The sequence below is a fragment of the Myodes glareolus genome, chromosome 14 (genome assembly GCF_982192425.1).
Source record: "Myodes glareolus chromosome 14, mMyoGla1.1, whole genome shotgun sequence".
Classification (NCBI taxonomy): domain Eukaryota; kingdom Metazoa; phylum Chordata; class Mammalia; order Rodentia; family Cricetidae; genus Myodes; species Myodes glareolus.
In genome coordinates this window covers 57,664,343-57,688,734 of record NC_142039.1, presented here as the reverse complement: position 1 = coordinate 57,688,734, position 24,392 = coordinate 57,664,343, and the positions used below count along the sequence as shown (strand labels likewise).

Here is a 24,392-nt window from a genome sequence, read left to right as displayed (position 1 = left end):
TTATTTCATTTTCCTTTATTCTGTGCAAGAAGTTTTAGATATTCTAAGACAGGCGCATCACTCATTTGCATATCCCTCATCTGTATTTTACATCTTGTTCTCTAAGGAAACTAGTAACACATACAGCTCTAACGCCTCACAACGTATCTGCCAAGCAGCAAGATGACAATGTGTCACACAGCACGGGACAGAAAGGCTCCTGTGGGAAAGCACAGCAGCAGTATTTGGTGAATGGTTATGCATAGAACTGGTGTGGAGGTTAACGCTAGACCGCCCTCCACAGGTAGCATGTGCTCTGACAAACGGAGGTGCAGCTTCTACGACTACAGAGTAAAACACGTAACCTGCTAGGGGACACGTCTCCGGCTCGGGGACACTTTAACAGCAGACACTAAAAGGTGCTTTGATTTCGATTCTAGACCCCAACGCCGTTCTGCAGTCGCCTGAGCTTTTCCGAGCTCCGAGGACTGACTGTTCGTTGGCTTTATGAAGTCAGCTTCAAATAGAAAAGCACTTGGTTTACCAGTCAAGATCTCCAGTTACACTGGTTGCCTGTCACGGTCAGACACCTTCTAAGGAAAACTGACTTTAAAAAAGGATTGCACTGTGGACTCAGAATTTCTAACTTCAAACATTGCTCCTCTTTAACATGAAGCACGGACTACTTTCCATCATGTTTTAGATGTCGGCACATGCATAGTCTAAACTTTTAGCAAAATACATTTTTCAAATGGTTAAGACTAATCCAAACAAAGAAGTCAAGGTGTCCATGAAATAGCTATCCAGTATCTACTTCCACTGTGAGAGGTCATTCAGTTCGAACACCAGCTTCAGGTGTGTGTTAATGCTTCAGTTAACTGTAATATAAATCTTTAGTGTTTTGGCATTTAAATCTGAGCCATGCTACCAAATGAACAATTTGCAAACAAATAAATACACATGTGCGCACACGCACACACGCGCGCGCACACACACACACACACACACACACACACACACACACTTCAGAGGCAAACCACAGATTTGGGAAGGGCTGGTTGCGAAGGAACTGCAACAAGCTACCTGAGTCCTCAAGTTTCTAATCAATCCTCAGAGATGATGTCATCAGGCAAGTCTCTAGTACTTGGATGCTGTGTCTTTAAACTTTGAAGTTAAGCACACCCCTTGCACTGAGAGCCTGAGAACACAGGTGTGACAGTTATAATGGCTACAAACACACTGAAAGAGGAAACAGGACAGAAAGCCACAGCACGTGAGGAATCCTGGAGGGACAGTGGTTTCTCTTCTCTCGAGGTGGGGTAAAGGAGGTTCATGACCCCAATTCTACACAAAGGACTATGCCTTAGACTCTTCACACTGGCATCCGAAATGTCTTCACTTTCTGTAAAACACAACTATGAGCCCTTACAGCATACGATATTATTTCTCGGGCCAAACAGTTTTTATTAAAGTTTTATAAGATATGCTGGAACATAAATACCAATAAATAATGTCCTATATGTATCTTTACAGAGATTAGTTTGGGCCTGGTTATAGATGGGGGGATTACATCAGTTCCCATTCTTTAATACTGACACAGAGAGCGCGCCTGCAGCTTCAAGTTTTTCCTGTTGCTACATAAAATCTTAGACACCCACGGCAAAACAGTAAAAAATGAAAACCTGGAGCTCAGAACATTAGATTATGAAAAAAAAAAAATCTAATGTAAACCTCCGGGTACCAAGATGCCTTGGGGCATCCTGACCCACTTAGTGATATTTAGTTAGTGTAAGAAATAGCAAAAATCAACGCCAGAAACAATGCCACTGCTCTCTGTGCCTTCTGCTCATATTATGTCCCATAAAGACGTCAGAACAAGGTGGTGGTGCACACCTTTAATCCCAGCACTTGGGAGGCAGAGGCAGGCAGATCTGTGAGTTCCAGGCCAGCCTGGTCTTCACGCGCTAGTTCCAGGAGAGGCTCCAAAGCTACAGAGAAGCCGTTTTGAAAAAAGACAGAACAACTGCTCCACACTCAGCTGTGGGCATCTTCCCCAGAAAATGTACAAATGAAGACAGTCCTCTACAGCGTCCCTCCAGTGCACCCAAAGGGCTATGATGTCTACACGCAGTTCTTTAGGAACCTACTCAATTAGGGGCAGCGCCAGCAGACAGTCAATAGACAAAATCTGCCAGGATGAAGAATGAGGTATCAAACACAGCCATGAAGGACAGGAACCAGGAAAGGAACTTGGCTTTGCAGTTCATTTCTGTCTAGAGCAGACAACACTAGAAGGTTCATTAATCCATCTCTCTTCTCTAGTAAACAGTCCAAAGTTCAGTTAAAACAAACATGGACTCCTGGCAAGAGGCAGTTTACACAAGCAAGCAGGTTTTTTCAACCACTACTGTTTCAAGCCCTAGTGCTCTTTGAGGTCTGAAGTATTTTCTCCACAACACAAGCCCAGAACATAAAGTCCCCATATAAAGGGGGGACCAAGCTTACTCTCCCTAAAGGAGAAGAGTTTTTAGATCCCTAACTACAACTCTAGAACCCCCAACAGGTTTACCCCAAAAGTATTTCATAGAAAATCACTGTTAACACTGTAAGACTTACAATTAGTTCTCCAATAAATAACTGCTATCTTGAAAAGTAATTTACAAATTATCACTTTTACTTAATCTAGGTGACCATCAATTAAGATGCACCACATGTATCTCTTAAGAAAAAACACTGCCCAGTAAGCTATGACATATGCCTTGTATCACAGAAAAATGTTTTATTTGTATTTATCCCATGTTCTAAAATATTTATATCACATAAATCTCGTGCCTATGTGAAGAACGTGTGAGATAAACTGGTTAAGTTATGAACTATAACTTCACATTCCGAGTCCCCTTCTTCCAAACCACTTTTCAAATCAGTCATGGGGATCTGAACCTTCCCATACATGTCAAGAGTGTTGGTTGTGTGGCATTTCCTGAAGGGGGGCCTACCACTGCCTCTGTCTAATACCAGCAGGCAGCCTTGGATAAAATGTTTGATGTCTTAATGGCAGTCCTCTCCGGGAAGTGGCCATGCCAGTCTCTCCTTGCTTTGAAGTTTTTTAGATCATTTCAGAGGATTTTGGCAATTTCTCCTGCCTTCGACTGCAATCGCTCGGCGTGGAGATGGACAACTGTTTTGCAAGTGACTTGCTGACAAAATGCAGCACAGCTCCATCAACTTGTGGGTATCGTCGTTTCTCAGGTCCTCTAAAGCATTTGGTTGTTTCTTTGCAAGGAAACAGAACTGTGATAGTTTCTCCAGCAGCAACTGTTGGCATCACTGATATCAAACACGCTCTACCGCTGTTTCCATGGTTTTCTACGTATACACTAACCTTCCATTTCAATGCTGACTCATAGTACTTTTTGAAGACATTTTAAAAATGCCAGTAGACCTGACACATTTGATACCAACAATATACACATCGGCTGAGGTAATGACACTGTAACAAGCTGCAAATTCACATATGCATGAGCTAAGATAATGACAAGACTACCTACCACCTGGTTGACAGTAATGAGATATGTCCCGATGTAGGACAAGTTAAAATGTCAAGAAAAGGGGACATTTTATGACTAATAACATTTTTTTCAAGCCTGAAATGTTTACAGATTTATACCAGTGCAAAAAAAAAAAAAAAAAAAAAGCCAAAGAGTAAGAGTGTTAAATAGACCCAGTGAAGCAAAATATCCAAGATGAAATCTGTAATGGTCCAATTTGGTTTAAATTCCCTTTATTTCTTTATGGCTTACGTGTAAATCTTCTTTTGAACTGGATATAAATCCAATTGTAAATGTTCCTCAGTCACTTAGTAACTTTCCAAGCCAGGTCGCTGAAGACAGAGGCTCACGACTGCCTTAGACCATATTCTAGGACAGTGGGTATCTGGCTAGTGGCCTTCATCAGCAGGCGCCCTTCTCTGGCGAGCAGATCTGATCCTGTGTGGTGAAGCTGAAGGGTCTTCTTCTGTTTCAGACCCTGAAGGCTCGTGATCTCCTTCCTGGGATCCTGTGTCTCCTACCAGTTCCCGCAGAAACTTGAATTTAGATAAAAATAGATGCCATACGAAATACCAACCTAAAGAAAGACAAAATCATCCAGACAAATTATTATACCGTTTTCAGCTCAGAACACTACTGAAATAAACTGAAAAGTCTATTACAAAGCAGTATGTAGACTACAGTATGCATTCATACAACAAACACTGGGCACTTACAACGTGCAAGGCATGAGGATAGATTCTAGGGTCATACAGGAAGACAAGTTTCTGATTTCATGGAATTCTGAATCCAGCATTAACATAATGATGCAGGGTACGGTTGCACATACACTCTTGGAAGACTGAGGCAGGTGGATGGTTAAGTTCAAGGCTAGCCTGGGCTACACGATAAGATTCCAGTCTTAAATGACAACTTTCCATACAAATATAAATGAGGTTTGGACTAAGTAAGAGTACTTCTTGTATTAAGATCAATTTTGAGAGTATTTTTTGTGGAAAAGAAATACACTTGACTAATGAGTGGACACGCCCTATCTCAGTTACACTCAAGATGAGCCACTGAGTCACAGTGAAAAGATGTTAAGCAGCAGGGGTCAACTGAGTCTCAGTGAAAACGCCTCTGTCAAGACCGCCCTGCTGAGAAGTTCACAGAACAGCATAAAATACTTTAAGTTCATGACAGAAAAATAAAGCCTGTGAGCCAACAGTGTAAGTTCAAAATTTCAGAAAATGACATCTTTACATCAAATTCTTTAAGGAAAGCATCATCCAATAACGGATCAGTCAACTAAGCCAAGGTCAGCTTGCCCCACAGTGCTAAGAGCAGAACACCCGAGAAGCCAGAGGAAGACAGTCCTACCACTGTTTGCTTCATGCCATTTATTCAAAAAGGCCAGCAGGCCAGAAATCCCAATGGCTTTCCAACCCCGTGTTAAACCAGGCCAAGAGAATGGCTGCCACAGAGGGCAGTGTTCAATCTGTCTTGTTCCCTACAGTCGCTTGGGAAAAGGAGCTCAACACTCACTCCTCAGAGCATAAAGACTAACTTGGGAGCCTTCCTCCATTTCTTGGGTTTTGTCGTTTCTTCAGACTGAATACTACCTGTCAATCAAACTCTGAATATGTCAACTATGTGCATAAATGCCCAAGTTCTGTAAAATAACATTTTAATGACATTTCAAATTAACATGCTCGACTTTTACCCAAAATTCCCTGATAAACAGGGAGGATTAGAGGAAGGAGCATGGGATGAACCACTTCTGACCTAAGGCTCACAAAGCTGAGCTTGCCTCTTTAGGGCTATGGGAGGAGACACCTAGAGGGCTTAGCTGTCACTTAACAAGTGTTCTATAAACTGTTCAACTGACATGAATTCAAATGCTAACAATTCAGGGAAATCTGAGGTAGCTTTTGTTTTTTTAAATTATATTTTTATAGATATGATCCCATACCATAAAGTTTATCCTTTTGAAGTATACAACTTAATGGTTTCTGAGATATTCACAAGGCCGCATGATCAACACTGCTGAACTCTGGAGTCTGTGCACCAACTCTAAGAGAATCCTCCAGAGCCATTAACGGCTGGGGAAGGATTTCTGATGACTGAAAACCTATCTAACTGTATATAAAGTCCTGGGTTTGAATCCCAGCACCACATAAAACAAGGTGTGGTGTGGTGTTGCACATCTATAAAACCAGGTGTGGCATGGTGTTGCACACCCAGGATCCAAACACTTGGAAGTGGAAGCAAAGGAATCAGAAATCGAAGGTTATCCTTTATATAGTGAGTCTGAGGTAGTCTGGGCTATATGAAACTTCTAAAAAGGCAAAAAGAACCCTGGTATTCCATAAGAATCTCCCAGCGTTGCTGGAGGTGACAGCTTACATCTTTAAGCCCAGCACTCAGAAGGCAGAGTCAGGTGGATCTCTGTATGTTCAAGGCCAGTCTGGTCTACATACTAAGCTCCAGGTCAGCCAATGCTACACAGTAAGACCCTGTGTAAAAAAGAAAATTTACAAAACAAAAAGCTGAAGACAGCAACAGTTGTCAAAGGCTTTGGATACAAGGACTTTCCATTATAGTCCATGCTCTCTTCCTCCCAAGCTGTACTGCCAGTAACAACGTAAACGGCTTCAGTGACAGCCAACACGCAGGAGGCAGGATTTGCCACAGCCAACAGCAGCCATGCACCAGTCTCCTCCCAGCTAAAGGTCACTACTGTGCACCACATCACTACAGATCTACCACTAGGAACATGCTACATAAATGTAATCAGTATCTGGCCTTTGTGTCTGGCTTTATTTATAAGACCTTTTTCAAGGTGCATCCTTGTTGGTGGCTGCACTATATCCAGCAACACACGAGGCCCCATTTCTCCACATCATCGCCAACACTTCTTATTGCCACTCGTACACACGGTCAACCCTCTAGATATGAAATGGCACACTACAGTGGTGGCTTTGACTTTCATTGGTTTACATAACTAATAACATATTCCCACTTTAATTTTTTAACTATTTGTCAATTTTTTTTGCTTTGCTTTTGAGAAAATGTCTAACCAATTCTGTGTAGTTTAAAAGGAAGAACTGTTCTGATTTGGTTTTGGTTGCTTTGCTATTATTATGTCTTTTAACTTTGAGGTGTAAGTTCTTACATGTTCTAGACAGTTTCTTACATGTTCTAGACAGTATGTTTTCCCCCGATTTCATCCAGTGTCTTTCTTTCACTAATTTTGGAATGATTTTTGAAGAACAATGTTTAGTTCTGATGAGACCCAGTAAATCCCTGTAACGTGGCTTCCTGGGCTGTTGGTGTCACATAGAGAAAACTACTGAGTGATTCCAGATTAAGAGTTACACTTGTCAATCTTCTAAAAGTTCGACATATTTAGCACTTCGGTCTCTGGCCTACTGTTAATATGACAACAGAGATGGGTCCATATTCATTCGTTAGCATATGTATATCACATTGTCCAGATCATTTATTGAAAGGACTATCCTTCTCTTGGAAACTTGGTCAAAAGCCAGTTTATGACGGTAATTGTCTTCTGGACTTTAATTCACCATATACTGATCTTAAGCTGACACACACTATCTGAACTATGGTAGCTTTGCATTACATTTTGAAGCCAAGAAGTGTATGTCTTCCAACTTTCTTCTTTCCCAAGATTAGTTTGACTACTTGGATCCCTTGCATTTCTAAGTGATCTCAGAGTCAGCTAGTCAGAGCAACAAGTCTGTAGGTCAAAGTGGGGCCTGCACTGCTTCTGTAGTGTCATTCTAGTTAACCAAAATGTTTCCAAAATGAGCACACATGGTTATATTGTGCATACACATGTATGTGCATGTGTGTATGGAGGCCAGAGGTCGATGTCAGTGTCTTCCTTTATTGCTCTGGGATTATGGATGTGCAACACCGCTCCTGGCTTTTTGTGTGATGCTAGGAATATTAACTCAGAAACTGCAAACATAAATGTAAATTCACTATCAGAAAATTCAGTTCAAAGAGGTCTTTATATCCTTTAGACCAAATATTCTTCTATAAAGAATGAGGGAAGAGATGGGTAACACGATGTCTCTGACTGAAAAGCATTCACTATTGTCCTGCAGGAGATGGAGAGGGACTGAGTGAGGGCTGGTGGGAAGTTGCTCAAAACACATACTTGTTTGCTTGCTTTTTGAGACAAGATGTCATTTTGTAGCCCAGGTTGGCCTGGAACTTGAAGTGTCATCCAGACTGGCCTTACACTTGGGACAATTCTGATGTGCAAGTGTTCCAAGTGAAATTACAGACACACTATCATATCCAACTCACAAACAAATCTGCTAGTTAAAGTCTAACTAAAGTGCTGGACTTGGTGGTGCCTATTATCATACTTGAGAGGTGAGCTGGAAACAGGAGAATCCTGAGTTCCATCCAGGCTAGCCTGGGCTATAGAAAGACCCTGCATCAACACAAACCTTCCCTGGATCCTTTAAAGCATTAACACGCGTTATCTTGAGTGAATGTCAACACTGCAAGAGGCTCCAACCGATAGAGCAGAGTTACTTGGGTGTGGAGGCAAGGAAGGGCCATAGTTTCCCTCTGAGGTACAAGTTCACTGTAAACATAGGCACAGTCAAAACAACACAATGTAATGATTCTACTTAAAGACACCTGGTTGCAGCAATTCCTAAGCGTATCATTCGAACTTCAAATCTTCTAGGGAGTTCTCAGAAACTAGATTCTTGAGGGCTCGCCTCCCAAACCCCAAGTCAACCTAGGAGCTGTGCTTACTCAATTTTATTTGTTTGCTTTTTGGCACAGCGTCTCACTATATGGCTCTGCCTGTCTTGGAATTTATCATGTAAAACAAGCTGCCCTCAAACTCAGAGATCTACCTGCCTTTGTCTCCAGGAGGCTGCAATTAGAGGTGTGTGTCAATTGGCTGCCCTTACTCATTCTGAAGTTCCATAGATTATTCTAATGTACATGCAAGTTTGGGAAACACAGAAATGGCTGTCAAAAAGTGGGTCAATCACATGGCCAAGGAAAAGGAGAAAGTGAGATTCATGGTTGATGTCCATGGGGAAGAACTGAAGAACCAGCTGACCAGAAAGATCAGCGTGCAGAGCTAAGCCACTAGAGAGGCCAGGCAGTGGTGGCGCACTTAATCCCAGAGGCAGAGTCATCTCTGTTAATTCAAGGCCACCCTGGGCAACACAAAATTGATCCAGTCTAAAAGGGAAACAGAGCTCACACAAAGGTGATCCCAGCACTTGGGATCCCACGCCTTTAATCCCAGCACTAGGGAGGTGGAGACAGGAGGGATATGACTGGGCCGAGAGAGGAATATAAGGCGGGAGGAGACAGGAGCTCATTGAAGACTGAGGATGCAGTCTGAGGACAGGATCGCCCTTCTGGTCTGATGATTTGGTAGAGGTAAAAGGTTTCTCTAGTGCTGGTTGCACTGCTTCTCTGATCTCTGTTTTCACCCTCTAATATCTGACTCCGGGTTTTTATTAAGAACAATTAGAATTTGTGCTACACAACACCTCAATTAGAAAAATTTTTTCCCAACTATGACCAATGAGTTGGGTGATGTCACAGGAAGTGCGCAGATGAAATAACAGATATAATAATGGTCAGAGCTGTTTAAATGGCCTCTCTAAAACTCATGAGGAGATGTACTTGAAATCTTAATTTAAAGACGGGATTAAGAAATAAGTTAATATCAGCAAAGAGGGAATATATTAAGTATCACAAGGATAGATTTGTCTGTCTCTCCCTCTGTTTGCCCTTCTACCCCACAATGCCACAGCAAAGGCCATCACTGGGTATTAGCACTACAGTCTTCCACAGCTATGTACCCAATGAACAACTATCATTTATGACTTACTAGTGTGTGGGGTTCTGTTGTAGCAGCAGAAAACAGATTAAGCAGATAGTCAGAGTTAGGCAAAAACTAACTCTATGCTCTAGAGTTGGGCTGTGTCTGCTCCATAGAATTGTTTAATACAAGAAGCGCGTTTGGAGCTCACTCTCCTGTATACTTGGCATGTAAGAAAACACAAGTGCAACAAAGCTTCACCCTTGACACATTTCTAGACAAACACATCAAATGGGTCAGGTGTGCGTATGAGGTATGGGAGCTATGAAGCCAAGAGCCACACAGACACAGGACAGCATTAGCAGTTCAGATTCATAACTTCAACTTAGCCTAAGGGTAGACTGGCCTTACTGGACTCTGGGCTGTGGGATAATACCTTCTCCCAGGTGTGTGCATGTCACGGGGGAACAGGATAGAAGAAGAAGCTTATGAAAACCTAGATGACCTTTTACTGAAAAGTATTTACCTCCTTAGACCCTGTAGCATATGGGCTAGCTCACAGAAGCACAGCTCACTAGATCCCTGCCACAGAACAAACTTCTTGCTTCTCTTGTTCTATGGACATGGCTCTTGCACCATGTCCTGGGATTTAGAAAGAAAAACAGGAAGGAGAGAAAGGGGAGGAGAAAGGGAAATTCTATTTATGTATAGTCAAACACCAAGGCTGTGTGTTAAAATGAGTTCTTCACACGCTTGTAAAAGGAAGGTTCAGGCCTTGCTCTACCCTTAGACTAATAAGCACTACAAGTCAGAAAAACTGGCTGGTGACAGAGGCCCTGGGTTCTGGGACAATAAAAGGTGACTCACTTATGTGTGTCAGTAACTAAGCATTAGAACAAGGATAAATGTTATGGAACACACTGTACAGGATTTCTACAGATAAATGTGTCAGAAGGGTAGTGATCATAGATGAGCTGAACACTTAACCATCACTATCAATATAACTAAAAATTCACCATCAGTGAATTTACATTCAACATCTCACGTAATCTTCATAACCTCTCTGAATTATTTAAGGCCGCCAACCATTACTCCCATTCCTACATAAAAGACACAATGGTTAACAGGGGATTTGTGTTTTGTTTGTTTTAAGCTAAGAAACCAATTGGTTAAGAATCTGAGAGAAAACAACACAGGGCAAGCAAGCTCTAAGTAAGTCCCAGTAACTGCTCAGAGAAAGCAGACAGAAAAAGAGGAAGAAGGTTTCGTGCCTTGGGTTCAGCAGGAGGCCGGCAGGCAGCTGCGCTGGGAGGGGCTGGAGACAGACTATCCAGAGTGTGAACAGGCACACTTAAGATGGGGTTGGTATGTGGATAGAAAGAGGAAAGGAAAAGTTACTTTTTGAGTCAGTTCTGGGAATCCTGAAGAGGAGAGCAAGGAAGGATTGTAGGAGCCAGAGGGGTCAATGACATCACAAGAAAACAGCCTGGACCCAGAGGGGCTCACAGAGATTGAACCAACAATCAGGGGACCTGTACGGGTCTGACCTAGGTCCTCTGCATATATGTGACAGCTGTGTAGCTGGAGGTTCTGCGGGACAACCAACAGTGGGAGGAGGGGCTCTCTGACTCTTCTGTCTGCTTGTAGGACCCTTTCCTCCTACTGGGTTGTCTCCTCCAGCCTTAGTATGAGGGGAGGCACTTGTTTTATTATAATTTGATATACCACGTTTGGTTGATATCCCTGGGAGGTCTGCCTCTTCCTGAAGGGAACGGAGGAGGGGTGGGTTTGGGGGGAGAGGGGATGTGTGTTGGGGGGAGGCTGCAGTTAAGATATAATATGTGAGAGGGGGAAAAAAAACTAAAAAAGAAAACTGAGCAGGTTTTTATAAGTAAAGATCTATAAGCAACTGCCGTTTATTGCCCCCACCCTCTTTAAGATAGAGTCTTAAAAGATATGGTAGCCCAGACTGGCTTCAAACTTAAGAGATTGAGATCCTCTTGCCTCAGCTTCCCAAATGCTGGGATTGCCCTGCCCGAGTAACAGTTATCAAAGAAAGCCTTACTTAGGGCAGAGCAATGAATTCAAGTCTATCAGGTTATTGGGTTTTCATGGCAGAAGTATGGCAAGGCACCATTTCAGGGATGATAACATCCACTACAGTGGGATGTCTGCAATGGCCCAAATTCACACACTGCAACACAAGCCCCACTGTGACTGCACTGGAGGGTGGCCCTCTGGGAGGTGACGAGGTCAGAAGGTACGGTTCTCATGAAAGCATCAGGCATGGCACTGATGCCTGTGTCACCAGTGTATTCTGTACGTCTCGGGTCGACTGGTCTGATAGGATTGTTCAGCGTCTTTGTAAAAAGGCACCTGCAGTTGGGTCTGGGTTCTGTAGTTATATTAACCAGCAGGAATCTTCAGTTAACGCTGGCCCTCAATAGTCAGTTGATACACATTTTAAATCCTTACCTTTGTCTGGAGGAATGGTGCATGCCTCTAATCCCAGCACTCAGGAAGCAGAAGCAGGTGGATCTCTGCGAGTTCAAAGTTCACCTGATCTACATAGGGAGTTTTAGGCCAGACAGGGCTACATAGTAAGACCCTATCTCAAAAAAACAAAAACAAACAAAATCCTTAAATTCTTGTACAGTTTTGTGAGGGAACGTTGGGCAAAAAGAAGGCACCTGGATGTCTGTTTCTGCATCTACTCTGCCTATAAATTATGGTTTGGGGAGTGCTGGGGGCCGCTGAAGCTCTGCACCCGGGGAGAGGATAAACCCCAGCAGAGCCCTCTCAATGCTGATGTGGCACTTTTTTTTTTTTTTACATTTTTTGTTGTTGGTATTAACATTTTATCTGTTAATTATACTTAAGTAAGGCTCAGTAAATCTTAAATTAAAGTCAATTATTAGTCAAATTTTTTAACAAACCCATCACTTTCAGATGGTTCCAGAACCTTGAATTCTTACACAGGCAAACTGAAACTAAGCTTGCCATCAACAGTGAGGCCAAAAGAGCCTATCCACTCTGAAACAATCGGCCACTAACTAGAAATTCCCCGTATTTCCAGTATTTTCTACCTTGTTTGCTTCCAAGTGCCTTTTTGTTTGGGCACTTTGCCAAGCCCAGCACTGTGAGGTGTGGTGCTGCCTTGACTTAAATCTATTTTCCTCAGACCAGAGTAAACTAAAGCCATGCTTGCTCTTTGTAAACCCACTTCCAAACACTGATTAATTCACTACTACTCCCTGTACTTCAGGGTCCCAGGCGGCTCGCTATCTGTGAACATGTATTTATCAGAGGTTGGAACATGGCTCAAAGCGGTTCCAGGTCTGACTGAGTCAACTTGGTGCACTCTACACTCTACTATACCTGCCAATCGGCATGCCTGATACAGCATAGCCTGGAACTCAGTACTATACCTGCCAGTGTGCTCAGGCTGAACCAGGGGGCACAGCCTTGCCAACTTATCGAGAGGTTGTGACCCACGTTAATACAACCGCTCTCCTCATACTCTGACCTCCTCGGACCTATGTGGATGTGAGTTCTAGACCAGCCCTAAAACTTCAAAGCTCACGTGCTCTTTTCGGCCCCACTGCTGCCAAATCACACTACAATCCCAGAGCCACTGGCATTCCCAACTCTACTACTGTGTCCTTCGCTAGAACTGTCATCGACACAGCATACACCTAACTGGATCCCTTCCTCCCAGACCGTAGCTCTAAGAGGCTGGAGAATCTGGACATTTCCATAAAACCTCTTTGCTGCCTACGTCTGTCCCAAAATCTTGATGCCCCTTGCACTCATCATCACCTCACCCCAGCTCACTGGTCACAGGCTGAAAACTGACTCATTTATTCATTCTTTCATTCAAACATTGGCCAGCGCCTGCCATGGTCCAAATGCTATCATGCTGCAATGACAAGGAAATCTACAAAGAGCAAAGGAAGGGGGACGCTGCTATCGTTAGAGAGGCAGGGAGCCTCACCCACAGCTGAGACAGTACGTGTCCATGGCCTGGGAAAGCTGCAGAAGCAATCTCTGAGCCACAGTTCCAGCCGCACTAAGCCTGAGATGGTCGTGGCACTCACTGGAGAGTGTGGCTAACCAAAGCTCTATGCCTCCCCACCCCTTCTAGAGGTCAGGGTGTGGGCTCAAACTCCCCAGTCTCCAACCACACGCTCAGTGTTTCCTGTGACCAGTCTTCATCCTAAAATAATCTAGGGGCCCCAGAGCCACTTCATGGGCATAAGCCCTGGTTGTGACCGGGTTCTGATAACATGACACTCCTATCACGTAAGCTGGTCTAAGAGAAGTGGAGTTCCAGGGCTTTGTGCCAAATCTACTCTTCATGATAGCGCAGAGATAACCCCGTGAAGTCCCGAGGGAACGGGGAAGGAGGGGGATAAAAGAAAGCACACAAGCCACCTTGATGAACTTCACCTGAGAGCAGTGGCCCCACATTAGTGGACCTCTTCAAACACCTGCAGCGTTTCTGAATGACTAAGCTGGAGTCACCTTCCAGCTTGTGGCTTAAAGACTGAGCCAGAGTGTGCTTATCTTTGTACCTCCGAATACACATCAAACATTTAGATGAATAGGTATGAACCTAGTCCAGAGTCCAGGAAATGAGGAAGATTAAACTCATCCAGCAGCGAACATAGGAACCAGAAGAGCGTGTTTTAGGTGAGGATTCAGAGTCAGGTGAGGCTGTCAGATAACTAGCGGTTTACAGAGACTCTGCCAGAAGTGCTGGCCCAAGCGCTAGATCCTTGACTTCCAGAGGCAGAGGCAGCCAGGTACACAGTGAGACCCTGTCCAAAAAAAAAACCCAACATTTCCAGGTTGATAGATACACCAAGGCATTTCTGGCTTAGTAAGGGCAGCCACTCAGCAAGGAGCTAAGAGAGGACCACCAACAGTAAGTAACACAGAACAAAGGAAACCTTTGTTTTTTACAGACTTTTAAAGGGGAGGGCCCTGAGTTTTTCAGCCTAGTGAAGGTACAAGATAAAACACGGCATCCTCTCTGGGAAAGGCTCAGATCGGCCAGTTACCTATAGTCTGGAGGATGACGTCCTCAGGGACACAGGTGGGGCTTTGCTCGCTATGAACCCCAGGACCACCCTCCCCAGCAAATGCACCTAAGAATCTAGTCAGGATTTTTCACCCAATAAATTATCCATTTGAGGCAATCCTGGTTTATAGCACACACGACCACTAATACTGGAATTGAATGATTACCAGAGGGGTTTTCCCCTCTTGAGATGAGGGCCTAGTATGTGATGTGCCAGGCATGACACTAGGGTCTGGAGACACTGCGCAAATGAGGTCACTGACATCACAGTGTTTCTGCTCTGACTGGCAATGGTAAATAATAGACTGCCATTGTCTCAGCCTTCTGAACAAACCAGGCTGAAATCAGTCATTCTTGCTAAAGTTGCATGTCCTAAAGCTGAAACTATTTACCTGACCTTTCTCAAGAAACCAGGACTAAAGAGATGCCAAGAAATCAGTAGTAGAAAACAGCCCAGTCTCCAACAGGCCACCAGTTTCAACTGGCATGCTAATCAAGTTCTTTCCGCCTTAATCGTTAGACAACACACACACACACCTACCTACCTCATGAGTAATTTCTATTAACCAGTTATGTAGTGATATTTCATTTGTATTTTAGTAAATAAAGTTCAACCTGAAGGTCAGAAAAGCAAAACAGTCAGCCACTAGCTCTTACCTCTACCTCAGTCCAAAATGGCAATCCTGCCTCCAGGAATCTCAGAATGAGATTGTGTGTGAGGTGTCTCCTCCTGTTTTATATTCCTCTCCAGGGCTGGGATTAAAGGTGTGCACCACTGGGATTAAAAGCACGCACCACCCAGTTTCTATGGCAACTAGCTGGGATTAAATTTGTGTGTTACCACTGCCTGGTAACTGTAATGCTGACCAGGGGGGCTGTTTCACTCTCTGATCTTCAGGCAAGCTTTATTTATTAAAATATAAATGAAATGCCACTACACAGTTGTTTTCCAGGTGTTCTGCCCATCTCCACCTTACAAGGCAACGAACAACCTGCTGTTTGTACTTCTTGTCTAAAAAAAACCCAACATCTTCTACTAAAACCATCAACATCACTTTGTAGATTAAATACCTGATTCTAAAATAAAAAGAAATTACGACACATACACGCCGCCTTGCTGTGCTAGGAACACTACTGAACTCCTCCGCCCTCTGCTCTGTGTTTCTGTGTGACAAGTCAGTCAGGACACCATGGCTGTGCTAGGAACACTACTGAACTCTTCCGCCCTCTGCTCTGTGTTTCTGTGTGACAAGTCAGTCAGGACACCATGGCTGTGCTTTAGATGCTAGAAGAGACCAGCACAACCCCAAGTGTCAAGTCCCCTCACCAGCCTCCCTGTGAGCTAGTACCTTAGCCACAGATACAAAGGGAGAAAAGAATCATGTGGGGACACCTCAAGGTGAAGCTCCTGGACTGAGCCACTGCCACAGGCTCCCGAGGTCGTTAGCAGATCACTCCCAGCATATTAAGTGGGGCTGAGTTCTCTACTGCAGGTGCCTAAATCCATCCTTAATAAACCAGTTGTCTTTCAAAAATCTGATTTAAAGAAATCTGTGGAGTGGGAGAGGTAAGGGAGCTTAATCAGCTATCAGGTGTGAACAAAAACCAACAAGCCTATTCTCTGAAGAAGAACATGGGTCAGGCCCTGACTTAAACCCCAGCCTCCAGCTTCTATTCAGATCCACACTGAGGAGCTTCTAGCCTCAGGCAGCCCAGGAAACTTACAGAGAAGTTTCTAGTCCAAAACTTAGGCTCTTTGTGGTTCCCATCTCTACTGCTTGGACCAACATAAAAGAGTTGATAAGGAAATGCCCTCAGTTCTCAGGTCCAACCACCATGGCTCTGAGGTAGGGGTAGAGCCTGTGCCAGGACTTGGTTCTTTCAGGCTACATTCTCACCAGCTCACTAAATCCTCCCATTTCAGAGAATCTCTATTATCAATTTTGGTTTAATATCACTAAAAACCTAAGGTAGAGAGGGGTTATATCAGCTGGACATGAAATGCAAACAAGAAGCAAAAAAGGGCAGAGGGAGAAAAGTAACCGGCAGGTAGGAACTAAGTGGATTCCTCTGCGGAGAAACCAAGTGTTGATACTCTCACAGAATGCTAACATTGCGAGGGTGTGTGCAAACCAGACTCTGTCATTACCAAATCACTGGGCATAGGTGAGACCACAGTTAACAAGAACCCATGGATGTTTTCTGTTGCTGTTGCTTTCTTGTTTTGTTTCAAGGCAGGGTTTCTCCGTGTAGCCCTGGGTGTCCTGGAACTCCCTTTGTAGGCCAGGCTGACCTTGAACTCAGAGGTCTGCCTGCGCTGCTGGACGAGTGCTGATATAAAGGTGTGTGCCTCCACGGCACTGGGTAAGAACATTGTTTTGTTTTAATTACCTCATGCTTGAATATGAACATATCAAAGACTCTCTCCAGATAGCTAAGAAAAGAGTCTAGGGTAAAAGCCTGGGTTCCATTCCAAAGGAAACAGGCAGAAAACAAAGATAGTGCAGGAAAAATAAAACAAAACCACTTATTTCAGAGGAGAGTAGGAAATTATTGCTAATCTAGAAGAAACTACCCCTTCTCTAGAAACGGGGTGGGGGAGAATGTCTTATATTTATATCTCCAGACAAACAAACGAAGGCAGAATGAACCGAGGTTCGTCCTGACACTCCAGTACACCATCAGTGATGAAAAGGCATCTGGAGACAAAAACCAAGTCACTGGATTTCTCAAAATTAGCCCAGGAAGCTACAAAAAAAAAAAAAAAAAAAAAAAAAAAAAAAAAGTACTAATTGTTAAAAGTCTAGATAAAAACAATTTGCAACCTCAGGTCTATTCAGAGCACTGATCAAATATCAAGTCTGAAAATCAAACATGCACCTTTTCTTAGGAAGCTCGCTCCTGCAGATGTGACAAAGACGGTGCCATGAGATCCAGGACAGGGCAGAGTGTGGGATGCGGCAGCAGAGCAAGCTCAGCTCTATGTCAGAATGGCAGCTGCTGAGTGAAGGGGGCTCCGGGAGGGGAACCAGCAATGGACTGGACATATGGGAACCATGGCTCGTGAGAGTGTAGATTCTGGAGGCTGGAGGGAGAACAAGCAACAGGTACATACAGAGAACAACGCACGAGGTGCTAGGGATGGAGCCCACTGCTGGACCACTCGCCTGGCCATGTCCAGGAAGCCGGGGTACATCCGCAGCATCGGAAAGATGAAAATAGTGGGTAAGGTTAAAAAAGGCAATTGCTAAGTTCAAGCAAAATAAACTATAAGTGGCCAGATTATACTGTTGGTCCGCAGGGAATGTTTACACAGTCAAATATAAACCCTGACAACTAATTTGGCCAAAAACTGTCATAAATGGTAAACAGAGAAAACTACCTCACCTAATAAACATCTAAATTACAGAATCAGGTGTAGCAATGAAGGTTATCAAGACATGAGACCTTGTCTCAGAGGAAAAGGGCTTTGGAAATGATTACCAGCCACTGTGAATGGAAGACACCAAGGTCTATGAAAATGCAAAGTGCTTCTCAGGGAGAAACCTCAATTATCCAGAAGAGGGCTAACTAGTAAGTGAACACCCGCTCAGTAATATGGAAATCACTTATTACCCACCTTCACAAAGGGCAGCTTCAGTGACTGGCACAGACAGAACACATTTTAGAATGAATGAAAAAATGAAAACGCTGAAACAACCAATATGTACAAAGGAAAACCTCCCTAGGAACATGAAATTTGAAAATTAGAATTCACTGAGTGAGATAGCGCATCAGGGTTCTCCAGCAAACTCAAGTTTGAGTCCTTAGGATTAGTCTGGTGACAGATTCTGATCCAGTGTCTAGTGGGCACTAAACAGAAAGATCATTGAATTGAATGAGATCAGAAAGCAGGAAACCCAATCTGAAGGGCAGAGGCTGGTGTAACAAAATCTCCAAAAATATAAATAATAAAAAAAGTTTATACATTTTTTTTGAAAATTTTCAAAACATTAACCAGTTCTCCAAAGAGCAATGGCCATCAGAAAGGTAAGAATTATTTTAAAGGCATATGCCTAAACTACTTAGCTACTTCCTACCCTTCTGCAAGGGCTGTAGAAACGGTACATGTCACAGACTGAACTGTGCCCCTTCCCCAGTGTGGCTCTGTCTGGGAAGGAAATAAGGTCATAAGGGCTAGGGCCCAGATCCAACGACTGGTATATCAAGTACATGCAGTAAGAAGACCCCGTGAAAGCACCAGGAAAAGATGGCCATCTCCAGGCCAAGAAGAGATGCTCTTAGAGCCCTTGGAGCCGCCAGGGCTGTTAGAGAGACATTTCTGTGGGGTAAGTGAACCCGTCTGTGTTATTCTGCAATGTAGCTGCCGTAAGATAACATGGTACCCCAGTTCCCAAGTCCAGTATATCCCCTCTTCTCTTCAGCCTTCAGCCACATTCTCGTAAAAACAAAAGGCCGCTTTACCCTGTCATTAGTTTCCCAACAAGAAACAGTTTGGAGGACCTTATTAGTTTTAAAGTATCTTATCTTACCTCTCACCATTTCCCAAAACTAATGGCAAGGCCCACTTAGAAAAATGAGTAAAGGGCGGTGGTGTATGATGGTGACGCACACCTCTAATCCCAGCACTTGGGAGGCAGAGGCAGGCAAGTTCCTGCCAACCTGATCTACACAGCAAGTTCCAGGATGGTTACAAAGAGAAACCCTGTCTCAAAAAAAAAAAAAAAAAAAAACCAACCTGATGGCCATTGAAAGTTGAGAAATCAGAATTAAAATGTCTCAGAGCAAGTTGGGCAAGTGTTTACATAAGATTTAGTATGGCTTGTATGTCACATTCTCATTCCAAGTAAAAAGGGTAGCATATGCCTTCATCCTTCGTTCATCTAATTAATGCTCAGGAATGTGTTTTTTCTTATTTCAAGAGCCTTAAGATGGGGGCATGTAGCATGATTAATAAAATACTCAGAGACAGGTATTGGGGTACAACCTGAAGGTCAGAAAAGCAAAACAGCCAGCCACTGGCTCTTACCTCTACCTCAGTCCGAAATGGCCATCCTGCCTCCAGGAATCTCAGAATGTGTGTGAGAGCTGTCTCCTCCCATTTTATATTCCTCTCTGGGGCTGGGATTAAAGGCGTGCATCACTACCACCAGGTGTCTACGGCAAACTAGCACGGCTACTGAGATTAAGGGTGTGTGGCACCACTGCCTGGGCTGTAAGGCTGGTCAGTGTGGCTGTTTTACTCTCCGATCTTCAGGCAAATTTTATTTATTAAAATACAAATGAAGTATCACTACAGGGGCATAGTTTGCCTAGCCTGCCAGAAGCCTGGAGTTCCATCCCTAGGGTTGGATCAACTGGATGGAGCACTCTGGATCAGCAACTCAAGGTAATCCACCACACAGCAAGCCCAGTGCCCGTCTAGTTTACCTGAGGCCCCCATCTCAGAAAAAAAAAAAAAAAAAATCTTAAACACCAACAACTAGGGAAATCACCTATTTACACCGCATCAAAAAAATCGAGAGATTATTTTATTGTTTTTTGTCATGAGAAAAGAAATCTGGACCAGGTATGGTGATGCACATCTCCTCCCCGCTCCCAAGACAGAGTTTCTCTGTAGCTTTGAAACCTGTCCTGGAACTAGCTCTTGTAGACCAGGCTGGCCTCGAACACACAGAAATCCGCCTGCCTCTGCCTCCCAAGTGCTGGGATTAAAGGCGTGTGCCACCACCAACTGGCTAGCACATCTTTAATCCTAGTATTTGAGAGGCCGAGGCAGTTGGAGCTCTGAGTTCAAGGCCAGCCTGGTCTACCTAGTAAACTCCAGGACAGCCAAAGCTCCAGGCCAGCCAAAGCTACATAGTGAGACCCTGTTTTGTTTTGTTTTGTTTGTTTTGTTTTGTTTTTTAAAAAAGAATACTACTTTAACTCTTGTGTCACTAGAAATAGTAAAAAATTTTTAGAGTTGGGATCAGTTCAATAGTTCAGCATGTGCTTAGCATATGTGCGGTCCTTGGTTCAATCAGTATGACTGACAAAAATTAAATACACATATAGGTATCTAAATACAAGTGCGTAAGTATCTTTTCCAAGTACAGCCACGGGACTGAGCATTAACTATGTAATAATAAGCTCTACGGTATTTATAAAATTTTAACCAAATACTCCATCACGTCAAACACATACTTCGTTCTTATAAATAACAGTGCTCGTTGGCATCTATTTGAAATACTTTCCAGGTTCTCACAACTGTCTGGCCTCTCTGCTAAGACCTGTGGTTATCAGCTACTGTGCATAACAAATTACGAGGGATCAAAAACACGCCTTGAGAACAGTTTAACGTTCTCTCATTCTGAGAAGGAAAATACACCCAGCAAACCAAACAGCACCATTACAGCAGAACCAAGAACTGTTTACCGGACCCTGCATGTTTATTAGTGGTTTTTAGGCTCTGCCGGGTTTCATATCTGCTCCTGCTCGGAATTTGGTTAAAGCCTGAACTCGAAGTAAACAAACAACTTCACACGCGCTGGAAACCCAAGCCCAAGCGTGCTCCAACCCTTGGTTAAATGAAGGTGGTGAAATCTCTCGATCAGGCTCAGAACCTCCAAATGAAAAGATGAAACCAACCACTTCTCCTGCGATTACAGGCCACGGAGAAAATCTGGGTAGACTGTATGGCATTAATGACACCAAGGACAAACCTGTCCGGGAAGTAGGAACGTGCTTCTACCTAGAGTCAGGATGTCAGTCCTGACTGCTGAGCTTTCCTCCGTGATGCCCCGGCGATCTGCCCTGAGCAGGAGGCATGGCTCCTCTTAGCTCGATCCTGGGAGGCCAGGTGACCACCAAGACCCCAAAGACACTTGTCCACGCACGCCTTCTCGACGCCCCCCCCCCCCACTTACCGCACACCATCAGCAGTAGGACGATCACCAGCGTGGCCACGAACACCAGCAGGGTCAGCCCCACGTTGTGCCACATTTTGAGAGCTGGTGGATGGACGCGGGCTCAGCGACTGGTGGCAGGGCGGCTGGGCGACATGGGCGGCGGGCGCCCGAGGGCAGCGCCCCCAGGGGGCGGGACTGGGCGGTGCGGGGGCGGCCGCGGCGGGGTCGGCCCGCCGACCAGACCCCCCACCCCCGACCGGGGCGACCGAGTCGCGGGAAGAGCGGGCGGGCCGCGAGGCGCCACTACCGCCTCATCGCTCCGGGCAGCCGGGGCCACGGCGTGCAGAGGCTGGCGGCGAACGGACGCGCTGCCATGGCGGCCACCGAAGAGAAAGGCGTGAGTGTGGAGGTGGCGCGGCGGCCGCAAGGCCCTGGCTGCGGCTTCTGCGAGGACCCCTCGGCCCTCAGAGACGCCAGATGTCAACCACTCCCCGAGGCCGCCGCCGCCGCTGCTCCTCCACTCCCCCGCAGCAGCTCCACCAGGCACCCACTCCGCAACGACTCCGCCGCTGCGCGGGGCTTGCTGGGAAATGGAGTGCAAAGCTCCTGCATGCTGCCGGTCTCTGCCCTACAAGGAACTACAATTCCCAGGCCTCAACACTGTTCAAGGTTTCTCCTCGCTCTCCTTTGCGCTCTCCTTTTCCCGTCCCCTGTGCCTTTGGTATTCTGGAGTCACCACCTCTGAAGACTGCTGGCTAATGTTCTCAAAAAGCCTGTGTTGTGCCATGGGTTGTCTTCCTTACTAGGCTATGTCGAGGTGCCAGTGACAGTTCAGCCATTACAAAATTGTTTTTAGTGAGCAAGAGGGAAAGGGGGAGTCTGTTGCCTGAAAAACTGGTTGCACTTGAACCCAACCTATTGCCTCCGGCGAAGGTTGGATACTTGTGAGGAAATAAGTCCCCTGACTGAAAGAAGTCAGAATCTGAAAAGCTTTTTCCCCTTCCCCCAGCAACAGATGTTGTGTTCCCACAGATAATGTATTTCGAAGTGGCTGGTGACTTAGTGCCCTTAATTCGCCTACCTGCTTAGCAAGTTTTATTCAGCTATTTCCGTGAATTCAAGCGACATATGACCCACAACTGAAGATTTTACCACATTTCCATAAACTAGCTTCTGAGAAACAAGGTACGTTAACAATCTCAAGCCTCTCCTTCCACCTGAAGTGAAAACCCTCTACTTCTGCCACATCTGTTAATGCAAATGGTGCCCCACAATAAAGGGGAATCAGCACTTTCCTCCTTGAGAATTCAAGGTTGGCAAGTTCCCCTGTAATTCTGTTGCTCCCCGCAAGACTTTTCTACAAATTCCTTTTCCCTGTCTTCATGTTTCTACACACACATAAAGCTAAGAAATCTTTTCATTTAATAAATATGCCCTAGTCATTCCCAGATAACTAAGAAGCGACATTATTGTGAATAAATGTATATAAAAATATATTAAGGCATTAGTTGCTTTGCACAAGTATTAATATACAGTTCCTGTGAGGAAAGTGAGCTCAATGCAGTAAACTTAGTAATCAACTTGTTCATTTTAGTGGATGATTCAATCCACTTGCATAACAGAGCACATTTGATTACAATCTGACTGAAAGGAACACATTTGAATAGATCTAGTTCCAAAGAAATAAGAATTCAAGAGGGTTTTTTTTTCCTACCTTCTCTTTTATCCATCTATAACAAGCACTTTTTGTGTGCCAGGGACTTCTTGGACGTGCTGAGGATAGAGCCGTGAGATAAAAATGGTGCCTGAGCTGAAGGTGTGCATGTTGTAGGTGGAGATGCAGACAGTAACATCGATAGGGGCATGACCTTTACACTCCTGATGCAAATACATAAGGTGATGTGGCAAACACAGGGGTATTTACATTGGAGGAAGAAGGAAGACCTACCTGAGGAAGTGATTTATGGCCTGAGTCCTGACTACGAATCCAGCCGTAGAGAGACCAACAGGAAGAGCTACTGGATGATAAGAGCCGTAGTTCAGAGCCCCCAAGGATCTCAAGTAGGCTTGGCCTTCCTTCTGAACCCGGACAGTGTTTTTCAAGCCTGGTTGTACATCTGAACCATCCATTGAGACTTCAAAACCTATATCGTATCCCCACACTGAAAGAATTCCAGTCTCCAAGGCAAGGCCAAGGAGACTGGTTTTTTAGTGTTGCCAGGTAACGGCGATGTATCCTTCAAAACCAGACCAGTGGGATGCTCTGGGCACACATCAGGACCACCCAGAACTAGTGAATCAAAGTCACTATGTGAGGGCAGTCATCTCCGGCTTGGTGAAAAGCAGACAGATATGAGACACATTGTGGAAGAAAATCATTATGATTAGTGAGTGGATGGATTGGTTGTAAGGACCAAGAAAACAGACGTCTAAACTGACTTGGAAAGCCTGGATCAGTAGCATATGTCAGTATTCTTAGCACTTGGAAGGTGGAGGCAGGAGGATCAGAAGTTTAAGGCCAGCCCTAGCTGTACATGGTGTATTATTTGTATCTTGTTAAATAAATGTTGCCTGAAGACCAAAGGCAAAGCTAAAGCCACTAGAGGTCAGGCAATGGTGACACACACCTTAAATCCCAATATTTGGGAGACAGAATCAGAGGGGTCTCTGTGAGTTCAAGGCCACCCTGGGCAACACAAGATTAGTGCAAAAATAAATCCAGGTGATGGTGGCCTACGCCTTTAATCCCAGCACTAGGGAGTCATGTGTCCTTAATTCCAGCACTACAGGGAATATAAAACGAGAGGAGTCTGTCTAGTTTGCAGTCACCCAGCCTTGGTGGAGGTGAGATTTCTCTAGTGACTTGGTTGTTTTGCTTTTTTGGTTTTCAGATTGAACCCCAATTTCTGTCTCTGGGTTTTTATTATTTGTGCTACACCTAGCCATATAGTGAGGTCAAGACTAGCTTGGAGTATATGAGACTGTATCTCAGAAAAATGAAAGGCTCATGTGGAGGAAAAGGAACCCTTACACACTAGTGAAAATGTAAATTTAAACTGTGGTTATAGAAAACCACATGTAGG

At 44.5% G+C, this 24,392-nt stretch overlaps 1 protein-coding gene and 1 pseudogene across 1 annotated transcript; one reads left to right on the top strand and one right to left on the bottom strand.

Moving 5' to 3' along the window:
• Smim13 (small integral membrane protein 13) lies at positions 1-21,701 on the bottom strand. Its single transcript, XM_048420548.3, has 2 exons — positions 21,328-21,701; positions 1-4,104 (listed from the first exon to the last, which is right to left on the bottom strand). Exons 1-2 carry the CDS (start codon positions 21,401-21,403, stop codon positions 3,917-3,919), a joined length of 264 nt encoding a protein of 87 aa, XP_048276505.1. The 5' UTR covers positions 21,404-21,701; the 3' UTR covers positions 1-3,916.
• Positions 21,462-24,131, top strand: LOC146892045 (uncharacterized; annotated as a pseudogene).
• Positions 24,132-24,392: the final 261 nt, after the last annotated feature.